The sequence below is a fragment of the Pseudorasbora parva genome, chromosome 25 (assembly GCF_024679245.1).
Source record: "Pseudorasbora parva isolate DD20220531a chromosome 25, ASM2467924v1, whole genome shotgun sequence".
Classification (NCBI taxonomy): Eukaryota; Metazoa; Chordata; class Actinopteri; order Cypriniformes; family Gobionidae; genus Pseudorasbora; species Pseudorasbora parva.
The window spans coordinates 17,326,714-17,342,783 of NC_090196.1; the positions used below are offsets into that span (position 1 = coordinate 17,326,714).

Here is a 16,070-nt window from a genome sequence, read left to right on the forward strand (position 1 = left end):
AAAAGTACTATATCTGTGTGTTTTGACAAAAATATCATATTTTACTAGGAAATAATATATATTAAAAAAGTGAATATTCTAAAAACAATAAAAAGAAATAAAACGTAATAAATGTGAAATAAAATTATTTGTGCAATACTTAAAAAATACAGTTGTTCTCACCAGTTTTTCCATCATTCTTTACTATAGTGGAGTCAGATGTCTTTTCCGCCCATCCCTCTAATCTCAGCTTCTGGAAATGAATTTTGACCTGCGTCAGGCTCTCCTCGATGTTTATTGGTGACTGTTTGGCATTGTTGCATGATGGGTATTTCTTTGCCCAGTTATTTTGGTTTAGAGTTCCTGTAAGAAACAAGTTCAATTGGGTAAAAAAAACCTCTTGAAATCTTTCATAAATGTTAGTGGAGAATCGTCTGAATTTAAAACAGACGCTACGGTACAGACACATACACTCTTTCCAAAACCCCCGTTCACAGACACACAGGAGCATCATTAGATGTATTCAGTAGTTGCTGGTGGGTTAATCAAAGTCCTCTCTCTGGAGGTCCCTACAGCACAAACATGAAGCCCATGAACCAGGTCACCAGCAGTTCTAGGTCACTCATTAGCATGTCAATAGCTGCATTACACACCCCCAGCTGAGTCAAAAACACTGGTGTACAGTAGATACAGTACAGCTGAGTCAAAAAACAGCAGAACAGCTTGAATGAAAAAGAAAGGGTGTTGGTAGGCCTTAAACAATGTGGAGTTAACCCTGTTAACTGTGGCAAAACCATTGTAACGCACACCCTTAAGTGGCTTATTGGTGGTTTTAAGCATTTAAAATCAGTAGCTGATAAAAGCAGCATGTGTTTTTTATTATTATTTTAATTGTATCATTATTATTAGTAGTTTGTTGCATACACAGACCAGTCAGGGTGCCCATGCTGACCCTTGTCCACCATCGAAAGCATGTGAGCATCAGAACTGGACCACAGTCATGGAATAAGGTGACCTGGTCTGATGAATCATGTTTTCTTTTACATCACGTTGGATGGATGGCTGGGTGTGTGGGTGTGTGTTCGCTTTCCTGGGAACACATGGCACCAGGATGCACTATGGGAAGAAGGCAAGCCGGCGGAGGCAGTGTGATTGGGCAATGTCCTGCTGGGAAACCTTGGGTCCTGCTATCCATGAGGATATTACTTTGACACGTTCCACCTACCAAAGCAATTTTGCAGACCATGTACACCCTTTCGTGGAAAAGGTATTCCCTGGTGGCTGTGGCCTCTTTCAGCAGGATAATGCGTCCTGCCACAAAGCAAAAATGGTTCAGGAATGGTTTGAGGAGCACAACAAAAAGTTTGAGGCGTTGACTTGGGCTCCAAATTTCCCATATCTCAATCTAATCGAGCATCTGTGGGATGTGCTGAACAAACAACTCCGATCCATGGAGGCCCCACCTCGCAACTTACAGGATCTGCTGCCAGATACCACAGCACACCTAGTGGAGTCCATGCCTTGACGGGTCAGGCAAGTAACATAAAAGCCTCAATGTACATCCAGATTTCCAGAAACATGTAGTAGCAACCCTTTCGTTAACATTTACTTTTAACCATATTTTACAATGCATATTTGTTTATGACTATCATAATATTTAATAGAGTTATAATAGACTTCATGCTGATGGGTTGTGACCTGCTACTCCATTCTGGCTCCACTGGACAGGGATAATTGGATGCCTGACAAGCTGCAGCAAGCGAAAATCAGAGGAGGAAAATGCCAGTTAAATGTTTTCACTCCTCTTTCATTAGCACATGTCATTTCCCAGAGTGTACAAACACTCAAAGCTGTCATGATTCATTTGAAATTGTCAGTATGTATTTTTTTGTGATTTTCTGTTGTTTCAAAGTAACATTATTGTAAACTGTGTTTAAAAAAATGTTTTGTGTAATCGGGAGGGATAGAGAAAGGATATAGAGAAAAAGAACTGAAGCTGACTTAGAAACCATGTTTTTCAGCTAATAAAGGCCTTCTGAAGCGAATTGAAGGAGCTTTGTAAGAAAAATATCCATATAAAGTAAAATATCTAGCCTCTGCCAGACCAGCTTCCATATTCAACTCGCAGTTCAAAATGCTTATGCTACATCCGACGTCATACGTCACGCCAGTTACACTGTCTCTGTAAGTTGAATATGGAAGGTAGTTTCATACTCAAAACTTAATTTCCTCCTTAACCCAAAGATTGCCCAAAGGCAAGTTCCCAAAGGACTGGCCTTGATTAAGGTGTTCTCTGCGGGTACATGAGAGCTGAACGGCCGCTGTCGACTGCAAAAGCATCTGAGCTAATAGTAAACTATGCGTTATATATATCTATAAGAAACATATTTAAAAATCTAAATAACTACATTCTTTGCTAAAAAAAAATATATATACATTTTGTGACACAACAACAGTACTATTCTTTTTTTAATATGGTGGATTTGCTCTACCACCATGACGGTCAGCCATTACAATCAGATTCGAGAACCAGAAAGAACTGTTGTATAAAAGTATATACACAATCCAAACCAACTGTGATAGGGTTGAAATAATACTTCACTATAGGGTTAGTAAAACTAAACTCAGTAAATCTGGTGTTCTGATGGTGGTTCCCCAATATGGGCCTATGGTACTTTGGGCTTGAGGTTTAAAAAAAAAAAATATATATATATATATATACACATATATATATATATATATATATATATATATATATATATATATATATATATATATATATATATATATATATATATATATATATATATATATGGTTTAGGTCAGGTTTAGTGTAGGTGATATGTTATTTTCAAACACAATAGAGTATTAACCTTTTGTGCAACTCATCAGGCATTTAATTTCTGAACTGCCATAATACGTACAACAACTAAAGAAATAAAACTTTCCAGATTTGGGTTCTGTTTCAGGTAAAAACTCAAAGCACATTTCAGTCATCTACACTTATCCAGACTAGCTCTGCTCATAAGTCTGGTATGTCAGAATTAGCTTTCAGGGATTGATTATTCACATTTTAGTATCATTTAGACGTTATGAGCGACATGAAAAAGGGGTCAATGAAGAGGAGGGGCCACGGTATTCTGGGTAATGCTGATGAACAATGTCCCATCTGCATGTCTAACCGCCTGCCTGCAGCCCGGACGCTATAATGCCCCCTTTGTTGTGCAAAACTCCAATGATACCCAGATCTGTTTTGTTGTGACCGGTCAAAGACAAAAGTTTTAAAGCTGATAAACTGCTCACTATTATCCAAACTTAAGATCATCTTTCCATGATTAAACACTCTGAAACTTTGAGCTCCAGGTGGAAGAATCCTTTTCCAAAGGAATGATCTGTAAATCATAAAGATCAGACGCTTTATATCAAGAGTGCACAACAATAAGCAGAATTTTTAATCTGGCCTACTTTCAATAACAAAGCAAGACAGGGGAATTCTCCATTGTGCTAGAAATGGAAAAGAGCTGGAGATGAAAAGATGAGAGATGCACAATATGTCACTGATGTTGTTTGATTTGATACTTCTCTTCCCAAAATTCAATGAGCCATATAATGAAAACCAAGAATTTTCCTGCTCTTTTTTTAAAATAAAAAGCAACAAACTTTGATGTGCTCTAACATAAAACTCCCCCCTCAGAGCATATATGAAAGCTAAAAAGCTACATGCTAATGGATTACAAATGGTCATGGATTTGACGTCACAACCTTCGACACACTAAGGCGCCGTTTACACAGCACTCTTTACAACCAAAAACTGCATTTTGGCCATTCATATACGGTAACAGCCTTTTTAAAATGGGTTTCAAAGTGCAAAGAAACAATACTGTTATTATCTCTGTGTAAACTATAAAAACTCAAATTTGAGTAAATGGTGGCATCATGCAAATGCATATTACATGTTTAGTCTAGGCGCATAGTATTTCTTTACAAAGTGACATCGCCACCTACTGGTATGGCAGCATAATACAGCATTTTTTGTATTTTTTTTTTTTTTTTTTTTGCATATTCGTGTGAACAGGGATAATTTTGACAATGCTGTCACAAAAAATGTCTGTTTATTTTTAGTATATTTTTGTGTAAACATATCCAAAAATACAATCCTCCAGATTTACAGCGACTTGCTGGTGGCATTTTTTTATTAATTTTCAAAGGTAAAGTAGTAAGCCAATCATAACAGGGCTTATTCACCTATAGTATTTATAGTTCCTTAATATTACTCAGTACTTAAATATATAATTACAGTGTAAAAGACACCTTAAAATAAAGTGTAACCAAACTTGATTTTTCAGAAAAAGTAAAAAGTACTGATTGATGAACCATACAATTATTCTCACCAGCAATAGTCAGACTAGTAATGAGAAAGATTAGTAGCCTAGAAATCTAGACGCACCCTAGCGGCAGCAAATTTAATCTGCCCGCAAGTGTTGTCTAGCAATTCTCAATACCCTTCTGAGCTGTATTCCCCTAACTCTTGCCGGGCCAATCACATCGTGTATAGAGTCGGCGGGCGGGGCCATAATGACGACGGCCGAGTTGCGTTTGCGTGCTTCTAGTAAACACAGAAAATGGCGAAAGGCGGTCTTTCGAATCAGCTTTGACTGCGACTCTGGAAGACTTGGAGTTAAACTTTTCTCTGAGAAAAGAACAAAGAACGGCACTGAAGTCATTCTTAAAAAGGGAAGATGTGTTCGGAGTTTTGCCGACCGGAAACGGTGAATGTTTAATCTATCAACAAGCTCTGCTTCACCGTCGTTGCTCTGGTTGGTGTAGTGCTATCCTATCGCGTGCAGAGGGAGTTTGAAAGACAACCGTTTATCCCGCCCCTCGGATTGAGCCCTGTCTGTGGTGAGTTTCCAGACCAAACATCTTGATGTGGGTCTGGCTTGTCAGGCTAAAAGATTAGTGCATAATATGCAAAATAGGAAACTTTTATTTTTTTTACAAACCTAAAAATAAATGTATTGAAATTAATCCATACTTTAAATTCATTAATTCATACATTCAAGCTAGGGTCATATCCCTGTTCTTGGCTAATTTTGACCGGATCAGTAAATTGTTGACTCAAGAATCATTCAGGTGTTTTTTGAACAGATCAATAGTGGAGTAAAATTAAGTTTGCGTAGGACAAAAATACTCAGTTAAAGTACAGAAAACCTACTTAAAAAATTTACTTAAGTACAGTAACAAAGAAATACTTTGTTACTTTCCATCACTTTGTAAAACTAAATCACTATTACCAAAAGTCTACAATATAGCTTATCTGAAGTCATAATTTGTCTTCTAAGATCACACTTATACAAACATTGTGAAAGACACATAAGTGATCATATTTCTGTTTTCCATGGCACTACTGAGAATAAGTGGCAAATAGAGAAAATCGTTAGTTTTACAAATAAAAAATAGTCTTCCATCCTTCAGGATATTAGAACAGCAGAAAAGAACCACAACTTGGAGTCATACTTTATTAAAGGGGGGGTGAAACACTCAGTTTCAGTCAATCTCATGTCAATCTTGAGTACCTATAGAGTAGTATTGCATCCTTCATATCTCCGAAAAGTCTTTAGTTTTATTATATTTATAAAAAAGATCTTTCCAGAAAAAAACGAGCGGCTGGAGGCGTATCTTGTGGGCGGAGCTAAAGAATGACGAGCTCGCAGCTACTGCACGAGAGATTGCTGAAAGCTGACATCGTCATGGGTGGAAAAGAAAACGTTACCCTAAATAAACCATGGCTATCAATCAGATTCAACTAATACATATATGATCCAGAATCAGATCCGGAGGCTGAAATAAATTGAACAGGAGAAACAGCAGCAGCAGGACGTCCGTCTCTGTGGTATGTACTGTATTTAGTGGCGCCTCAACATTTGCGTTTGTTTACTCGCAGTTTATGAGGACATGATTCGGTTTATGGACTATTGTATGCGACTAAACCTTAGCAGTAGCAAGCAAAACGGTTTTGCACGTCAGACTAGTGTAACGTTATACAGAGAACAACATTGGAGTAACCTTTAGTGCATTTGAATGAAGAAGCACGCTTTGTGAGAACGCTAGGTTTATGTTTGGGTGGTTTTACAATGAACAAACTGACACCTATATTGGTCAGCTAAACAAATGTATTTAAACACAAACCATAGATCGCATGCTCCACTGATAAATAACTATAAACAATCGTGTTGTTCAATGATGTTTACTCACACGACGATAGCCAACAACAGACATTTGAAGCAGTTTTACTCACCGCCTGCTTCCAAAGCAGGACCAAACCTTTATCGCTGGGACCGCTCCGTCAAAAACACACTTCTTTGGTAACATTGTTGATTTCGTGAAGTCCTGGGACAGCAGTGACCGTGGAGATCCACTTTTGCGACACGATTTAAGCGCGATGTTGTGATGCTTCTCGTCATTTCTGCATTCAAATTGGTTCAAATGCAGCGCTGCCTTCCTGGAATGCTCTGCGGGTGCGTTAAAGTCGCTTGACGTCACCCATGGGAATAAAGTGGAGTGCGGTGCGACAGAAGCGTTGCACTGAAAAGTGGATCTGCAGCTTGAGAGCAGTGTTTATGAGGCATGCATTTGCTCTCTTGCTCTGGTCTCTCGCACGCGCACCCTTCCGGGAGAAGAGCCCGTACGGGCCATACAAGGACATTCCGACCCGTTGAGGTCAAGCGGACCCGTACTCGCAAAAAACTCTCCGAAACTTGAGAAACCGGAAGGAGTATTTTTGACACAGAAATACTCCATCAAACGTCCAACTTAGTTTTTGAAACTTTGTCTATGTTTAGGACGGGAATCCAAGTCTTTAACAGTGTATAAAGCTCAGTATGCATGAAACAGCATTTCACCCCCCCTTTAAAATCCAAACACACCCTCTAAAATTGGACGTGCACTGTCTGGGCTAGATCAGACAGGACCTGTAATTTAGGCCATATTAACCCTGAAAGCCCAGTTAGGAGATACGGATGAGTTTAATCTGTGGCGTTAAGCTCTGCATGCTTAGACACGGATGATCCCTAAACCTGAGCTGGCATGGGGGAAGGATGCCACCAGTACTTCAAAATGTCTTAAGAAAAGAGTCTGACTGACCCTTTATACAAACCGAAGTCTAATCCGTAAATTCAATATCAATCCTGAATGCAACACTCACCTGCGTATGACCAGTCTATGTTCTCTGAGAGTTTCTTCTGTGATCTGAACCCATAAGCTTCTGACACATCCACTGAAAAAGAAAAGGAAAAGTCAGTTTATTCTGTCAAAAGAACTAAATAGCAACATTTTTGCTAAGAAACACAAAAACCTGAATATGAATGAAAACAAAAAAAAATGTAATTTCTATTTTATTTGTATAGTGCTTTTAATAATACACGATTTCAAAGCAGCTTCCCAGAAAAATCATATTAATGTTTATAATATCTAAAAATCTTCACGTTTAGCAGATTAGAGCTGGGCGCTAAAATAGTTTACATTTTGAGATGACAAAAATAATCAAGCAGAATTTCTTCTTATTTGGTGTGTCTTCGTGTTGCTTTCATGACATAAATAAATAATATAAATAAATTACTATTATACAATAATTTAATTATTTGCTTAGTGACATAGTGCTGCAATTTAAATGAAATATTTTTACGTTTAACGTCACAACATTTTTGTATTCAATTTTTTAAAAATTAAAATACAGCCAAGGTAAAACTGACACACACACACACACACACACACACGCCTTTAAATGCCTCTTTAGCCTATTAAAACATCTAAATCTTCAGATTTAAAAATGTGCCAAGTTTATTCAAAATGTGTCTGGCAAATATTGATTAAAAACGGCTTAAATCAGCTATTAAAGAGACCAATCTTTAAATTCCTCTTTCAGCAGTTAAATCATGTCATGACCTGCTGTGACCTGCTGTCAAACCTCTACCACAGACAGTCAAATGCAGTCTTGTGAATGACTTCTGGGTATTTTATCTACTAATGGTTTGAAATACTGCAGTTAGGTTGTAATCCACCACATAAATCTTGTTAGGCAAGTGACAATGCCAAAGTCAAATCACATAATTGTTTTAAGAACGCAATTCCGAGTCAGATTGTTGGAACAATATGGAAATCATCGAGAATGAGAGTTCAGGAGGAGTTGAAGGGAAAGGCAACCTCTATTATTCTCTTTGTTCAGTATTTTGCCTGGTGGTTTCATTCACTTGACCTGAAAAAGGGTCTCTTTTATTGTCAGAAGTTCGTCACCCGGGATTTTAAGGTCATGCGGTAAAGGGTCATCTGCAAAGTTTTTCCTCATAATCACTCCGCTCTTACAAAATGGTGGTCTCCTGCTGATCAGCAAGCTTTGATCAGTTATTTCCCTTTTTAACTTCTAAACAAAGTCTTCCAATCATATGCCATATAGAAGGCAATACATCAAATCAACCTACATACTTCATTTAGTTTCAACGCTTACAGAAATTTGAATTTTTGTAGTTTACTATGATATTGTTTTCAAAAGCACCCACTTTGAATATTGTTTTCAAAAGTTTGCATTTTCAGCCCCTCAAAGCAGCATTGTTGTGTAAATGAAAGGCCAAAACACAATTTTTGCTGTTTTTAGTTGAAACAGTGGAAGCATTCTGTTGATGCTCTAATTAGCATATAATATAATTAGCCTTCATGTCTAATGCATGTGGGTCAGACCTCTGATCCATAACTGTCCATAACTCTGTGCCATTTCAGTCTCACCACTGCAACTCAACAAACAAAAACAGAACAAATCAGATAGGCCACAAAAAGCAGTCAATTATAATATGCAGAGCCTTTTAAGAGTTTTTTTGAAAATTCTGATAGTGTTTTTCTGAATGATTTGAGCTAAACAAGCATTTATGGTAGTATTATAGGGTAATTCTCAAAATATGGTGCCAAACATGTCCAGTGAGTTTTCAGTCCATATAAACACCATTAAAGACATAGCTCTAGATATTAAATAATATGTAATAGTGTAGACTATATTATTATAACATTTATTGATTTGAATTTGTCGGGTCCATTAAGAAACCTGGTATGCCCCCTCGATGACATTTATATCTATTTTCTATAATTTATTGATTTTAGTCTGACCAGTGGTATGTGTTTTGACATTATAGCAAAACCTTAGAAACGATTTTATGAGAATTTGTCCCTGGTGTTATCATCAAAATTAAATATAAAATAAGTAAATATAAAATAAATGAAAGAAATAATAAAAAAAAATAAAGAAATTAAATGAATAAATAAAATACCTATTATTTTGTTTCATTTGAAACATTCTTGTGTGTGTCTGTGATGTTCCTGTTTGAGCATGAGAAAGTCTGCAATGTTACAAAGCACAAAGTCACTCCAAAGAAAGTTATTCTCTGCATTTCTTCTCTTCTCTAGCTGGTTTCCTAATCTAGTCATCTAATAAACCTATATCAGTAAGCTCTGTTTCTGAACTCCCCCAAACACCACGATTGAAGTCTTGAGTAAGAGGCATAAGGGGTGTGAAATTACCCAAACATATACATATACATACATACATACATACATACATACATACATACATACATACATACATACATACATACATACATACATACATACATACATACATACATACATACATACATACATACATACATACATACATACATACATACATACATACATACATACATACATACATACATACATACATACATACATACATACATATATATATATATATATATATATAAATTATGCAAACATTCAAGCATGAAAACCTATTCTAGTAGTTCCACTTTAACATCAGATATTATGTTGCAAAACAATGAACGAAGTTAAAAAAATCAATATTGATGATTTGATGATGATGATTTCCCTGTTGTCAGATGTTATTGCTGAGATACATTATTGAAACAATGTAAACAACAGTTTTGGAGATTTCAGCCTTCCCCCATTTAAGTAAAAAGCAGCTGAACTTGCCAATTTCCCACATAAAAGAAAACTTCCCCGGGGATTAACCAAGATGGCCACCGCGAGAACTGACTTGCCTTTAGACAGTGACATTTTTATTTCAATGCTAACTGTTTAGTTCTAGGACTGATAAGAAGCTCTATTAAGCTGTCAACGAGTTAAACTAAGTTGAACCACACAATCCCTCCATTACTTTAAAGCCAACGTCCCTTTATAGGTTCCAGCAGTCTACTGCCAAACCCAACCATAATGCTTTTAAAAGATGAAAGAAAACTCCCTAAAGAGGGCCCTGTCCCTTGGGAGAAAGAGCACAATAAAAAGCAACAATGGCTTTGACATGAAACACCTTTACACCTTTAGCTAGGATACCCTACACTGAACAAGATTGCCAAGGGAAACTGTCCACCTATTCACTAGCAACAGAAGTACAGCCTTGGCTCATCTTTCTGTTAGCTTTTGTCTGTCTGTCTACACATTGGTTTTGGTCCTTTCAAGACGGTCTGTGCACCTGTTAGGCCATACAAACGTCTACACACTTTTACAGTGTATCAGTATATACATGCTAATTATAGCTCACCCAGGGTTTAGCTTTTCTGATCTAATTTAACATGCTCTGGGAATGTTGACAACAATGAAGTGCTTTTTTACTTAGTTTAGTCTTATAAAAAATGACCATGGTAAGCATACTTTTGCCAAAATACAAGTTGCTAAAGTTATTGATCCCTCCGTAAAACCATTCCCCTTTTGAAACGTACACTTTAGCATACACTTGGATATATATATGGAAATATTTTAGTAATGTACTTAAGTGCGAACTGATTGCGTTGTTTTCAGACACTTGATTGTATGTTAATTGGGAGCAAATGATAATTTATTATAGTTTAAAGTCATTTTAAATGCAATTAGCTGAACTTTGAAGTGTTTTTTTCCTACCCACTTGGAGAACTTAACTGCATCTGTATGTAGTTTCATAATTAGGTCTACTTACATTGTCTTTGAAATATGGTTAAAGGGATAGTTCGCCCAAAAATTGAAAATTGTATGTTTATTGTATTATACGAGCAAAGGTTGGAGTTAAAAAAAATCTTAATTTGTGTTCTACTGAAGAAACAAACACACCTACATCTTGGATGCCCTGGGGTCAAGCAGATTAACATCACATTTTCATTTTTGGGAGAACTATCTCTTTAAAGCAAGACAAACGATTAAGATTATTTTAATAATTATTGAAAATTCACTTTAAAGTAAAACTTTTAATTTGACATTAATCACAAAGGGCACTTTGTAAAAGTGTACTTAAGTGTGCTAAGGGTATAGTTCACCTCAAAATGAAAATTCTGTCATCATTTACTCACCCTCAAGTTGTTCCAAACGTGTATTCATTTCTTGCTTCGAATGAAAGCAAAATAATATTTTGGTAACCAAACAGTTGACAGTAACCATTGACTTGTCTGGTTAACAACATTCTTTAAAATATCTTCTGGTGTTCAACAGAAGTGAGTAAAAGATGACCGTTTTCATTTTGGGGTGAACTATCCCTTTTATTGACACAGTCATAAAAGTGTAAATGGCCTGTTTTTAAATAAATATTTTATTGGATATATATTAATAATATTACAATGGAGAACACTTTGATTAAAAATTAAGTAATCTCTGCAAGACTAGCATCAACAAACAGAATTGCAAATATAAAGTTTGGAATGGCATAAGGACAAGTATGACCGCATTTGGTAAAACTTTAGTTTAGAGTCCAATTCTCACTATTAACTAGTTGCTTATTAGCATGTATATTACTAGGATATTGGCTGTTTATTTGTACTTATAAAGCACATATTAATGCTTTATTCTGCATGACCTTATTCTACAAACCCGGTTCCAAAAAAGTTGGGACACTGTACAAATTGTGAATAAAAACAGAATGCAATGATGTGGAAGTTTCGAATTTCAATATTTTATTCAGAATATAACATAGATTACATATCAAATGTTTAAACTGAGAAAAAAAAGTATATTTTTAAGGGAAAAATAAGTTGATTTTAAATTTCATGGTATCAACACAAGTTGGGACAAGGCCGTCTTTACCATTGTGTGACATCCCCTCTTATATTTATAACAGTCTGCAAATGTCTGGGGACTGAGGACACAAGTTGCTCACGTTCAGAAATAGGAATGTTGTCCCATTCTTGTCTAATACAAGCGTAGTTGCTCAACTGTCTTGGGTGTTCTTTGTCGCATCTTCCTCTTTATGATGAGCCAAATGTTTTCTATGGGTAAAAGATCTGGACTGCAGGCTGGGCATTTCAGAACCCGGATCCTTCTTCTATGCACCCATGATGTTGTAATTGATGCAGTATGTGGTCTGGCATTGTCATGTTAGAAAATGCAAGGTCTTCCCTGAAAGAGATAACATCTAGATGGGAGCATATGTTGTTCTAGAACTTGGATATACCTTTCAGCATTGATGGTGCCTTTCCAAATGTGCAAGCTGCTCATGCCACACACACATGCAACACCATACCATCAGAGATGCAGGCTTCTGAAATGAGCGCTGATAACAACTTGAGTTGTCCTTGTCCTCTTTAGTCCAGATGGCATGGCGTCCTAGTTTTCCAAAAAGAACTTAAAATTTTGATTCGTCTGACAACAATAGTTTTCCACTTTGCCACAGTCAACGTTTTAAATTAGCATTGGCCTAGAGAAAACGCCTATGCTTCTGGATCATGTTTAGATATGGCTTCTTTTTTGACTCAGAGTTTTAGCCGGCAACGGCGAATGGCGCGGTGGATTAGGTTTACCGAAAATATTCCTGAGCCCATGTTGTGATTTCCATTATAGTGTCGTCGATGCAGTGCCATCTAAGGGCCTGAAGATCACCGGCATCCAGTATAGTTTTCCGGCCTTGACCCTTACGCACAGAGATTGTTTCAGATTCTCTGAATATTTGGATAGTATGCATTGCAGATGATAACTTCAAACTCTTTGCAATTTTTCTCTGAGAAAATCCTTGCTGATATTGCTTCACTATTTTTCACCACAGCATTTGGTGAATTGGTGATCCTCTGCCCATCTTGACTTCAGAGACACTGCCACACTTGAGAGGCTCTTTATATACCAAATCATGTTGCCAATTGACCTAATAAGTTGCAAATTGGTCCTCCAGCTGTTCCTTATATGTACATTTTACTTTTCCTGCCTCTTATTGCTACCTGTCCCAACTTTTGTAGCTCTCAAGAAATCTAAAATGAGCCAGTATATGGCATGACATTTCAAAATGTCTCACTTTCAACATTTGATGTGTTATGTAAATTGTTGCATTCCTTTTTTATTCACAATTTGTACAGTGTCCCAACTTTTTTTGGAATCGGGTTTGTACATCCCTTATCCTACCCAATACCTAAACTTCACAACTACCTTACTAACTATTAATAGCAGGAATTAGGAGTTATGATAAATAATTGAGGCAAAATTTGTAATTAATAGTGAGAATTGGACTAATCTAAAAGTGTGATGACAATTTTTAGGTGAAATAGAAAAGGTTACAGACAATACATTTGCCTAGTGATATTTAATTGAGAGATAAACTGTAAAAAAAAAAAAAAAAAGTTAGTAACTGCTACAACACTATCAACAGCTACAACACTGAAACATGAGTGTGTATTACTAACTGCCAGGAGCCATTCTGAAACATGAGCTACATTGGAAAGCACACAGGTGAGAATAACAAAAGAAAATTAATTATGAAAAAGGACTGAAGTCAGGAGAGGCGGCCATTCACTCGCTCCCTCCCTGTTGAACTGCAGCCATCTACTTTCTCATGGTCTGCCCCATTCACCGCATCAATACAAACACAATAATGAGATCAGTGGCTCAACCGTGAGAGCCACGGCCCGACTGCAGGTTCACACATTGTAACGCCTTACAGCCTGTGTGATTGCTTTTGTCTGAGAGAACCCATATTCCCTTTCACCAAATCAACAGCTCTCATGGAGCCAAGAGCTTTACACATCGGCTTAATTTCCTAGTACATGGTGTAACAGAGAGTGAATGACATGTAACAAAGTCCTGCTGGTTTCTAGACAAGACAAGGAGGTTTGGTTACTCTCTACTACTCTTGAACATAGTAATGTTTGAAGACATTTCGCTAACAAAGAACAAAGCGTTCATGAAGTTATGAACATTCAACATGCTGGTTCTTATAAACCCCTGCATATAAACTTTGAAATGCCTTTAATAATTTAGATGATTTCATTGATCCGAACAGTTTCTGTCTGGGCATAATCCCTCCTCTATGGATCGAGCTCAAATGTTGTGGGCGGGGCTGAGTTCGGCTGGCATCCAGGCTAGTGAGTTTCCAGACCAAACATCTTGATGTGAGTCTGGCTTGTCAGGCTACCAATCTCTATTATCATGCCAATCTCTCAGAAACTTGAAAACAGTCTCATGACAGACATATATTAGTATCCACACCATGGGCGATGACGCTTAAAAAACATGCACTGCAGTTTTGCCATCAGCCACTTTAATTGCTCAAACTTTTAGAAAGTAGGATGGATTCTGGTTGGCTGTCAATGTTTTATTATTCATCAGCTGAAAAAAAATATTCTGAAAGTGATTCTAATGATATTTTTCTGTGTTGTTATCATTAGAGTTGCAGTGTGGACATATTCTCCCCTAAAGCCAAAGAATGTGAATGCAAACGCTTGTAGCTAAACAAGCTTAGAATGTGTTAGGCGCTATAGCGAGAAGTCATATAAACTGAATTCATATAGCATGGTGCAGGTATGCCGTCACCGGTATGAGGCCAACCAGCAGTTAGCATCATACTGGTTCCCTCGTCAAAAATCCAATAGGATTTTTCAAAAGCCTTTAGGATTATCACAAAAAACAAAACTTTATGATACTTGCATATTTTGTCCATCAAGATCATTGTCACAGATAACACAACTTTTATTTATTTTATTAGCCTAAATGCAGTCGCCAAAAGTAAAAAGCTAAAAGTAGCTATAAACAAACTACACCACAGTCCCACGACTGCAAAGTCACTATCACTAAGCTTCTGACAGCTCTTCCAGTTTTTATTTAAAATCATTTTCCCAGAAGGTTTGAGTATTAATAGTTTATAAGAGCACAATTGTAAGCATAACAAGGCTGCAAGCATACTGAGTTTACCTGTTCGGTGATAACGTTAAAGTCCCATTTAGCGTGTTTTTAAGACACATAAAAGCTTTTAAAAAATCATGAGTGGGGTAATACTAATTTATGTCATACAATAATGTAAAAGTGTCTTGAGCTTGTGTTCACCACAGACCTTACTTTAGCCATTTAACCAAAATTCCATTAAAAAAATTTAAAAAAATGACGATGGACCCGGAAGTGTTAAAATGCATCTGAATGTTTCAGCATTTTGACCTAAAAAGTGACATCATACCTGCACAACTCTATTTTCAGTTTTCTTTTTTCAGTCAAATGCTGTCATGAAAAAGTGATTGTTTAATACATAAACGGTCTCACTTTTCTACTATCACATATTTGTAGCTATTCCAACATATGTATAACAAAAATGTGTTTTAGTAAACTATAGAGTTATTTGAAGGTAACTCTGTTGCCCTTAAAGGCATAGCAAAAAACATTTAAAAAAAAAAAAAGTGCATGAACCAATACATGAACTAATAATGAACTGCACGAATAAAGCGTTTATTTATCTTTGCTAATGTTAATTACAACATTTACTAATACATTATTAAAATCATTGTTAACATTAATTAATGCACTGTGAACTAACATGAACAGCTGTTTTTGTTGACGTTGACGATGACGATGATGAACAAATACAGTAACATGTACTGCTCATGGTTAGTTCATGTTGGTTATAATACATTAAATAATGTCAACTAATGACCATTATTCTATAGCGTTACCAAAAATTCAATTCTGTCAGCTGTCTGACTTTCTTTTTTCTGTGGAACAATATTTTAAAGAAAACGTTTTTTGGTCCATAAATTGAAAGTCAAAATGTATGGTCCGCCCCCACGTTCTTCCAAATATCTTCTTAAAAAGGGAAGTGATGTGACGTGAAGCCAAGT

General features: G+C 36.5%; 1 protein-coding gene across 7 annotated transcripts in view; it reads right to left on the reverse strand.

Moving 5' to 3' along the window:
• ptprz1a (protein tyrosine phosphatase receptor type Z1a) overlaps positions 1-16,070 on the reverse strand; it is a 67,929-nt gene that overhangs the window by 36,202 nt on the left and 15,657 nt on the right. For all 7 annotated transcript variants that reach the window (XM_067435798.1, XM_067435804.1, XM_067435803.1 and 4 more), the window contains exons 2-3: positions 7,184-7,255; positions 163-342 (exon numbers count right to left, since the gene is read on the reverse strand). In XM_067435798.1, coding sequence (XP_067291899.1) covers positions 163-342; positions 7,184-7,255 — 252 coding nt within the window. The remainder of the gene's footprint in view (positions 1-162; positions 343-7,183; positions 7,256-16,070) is intronic.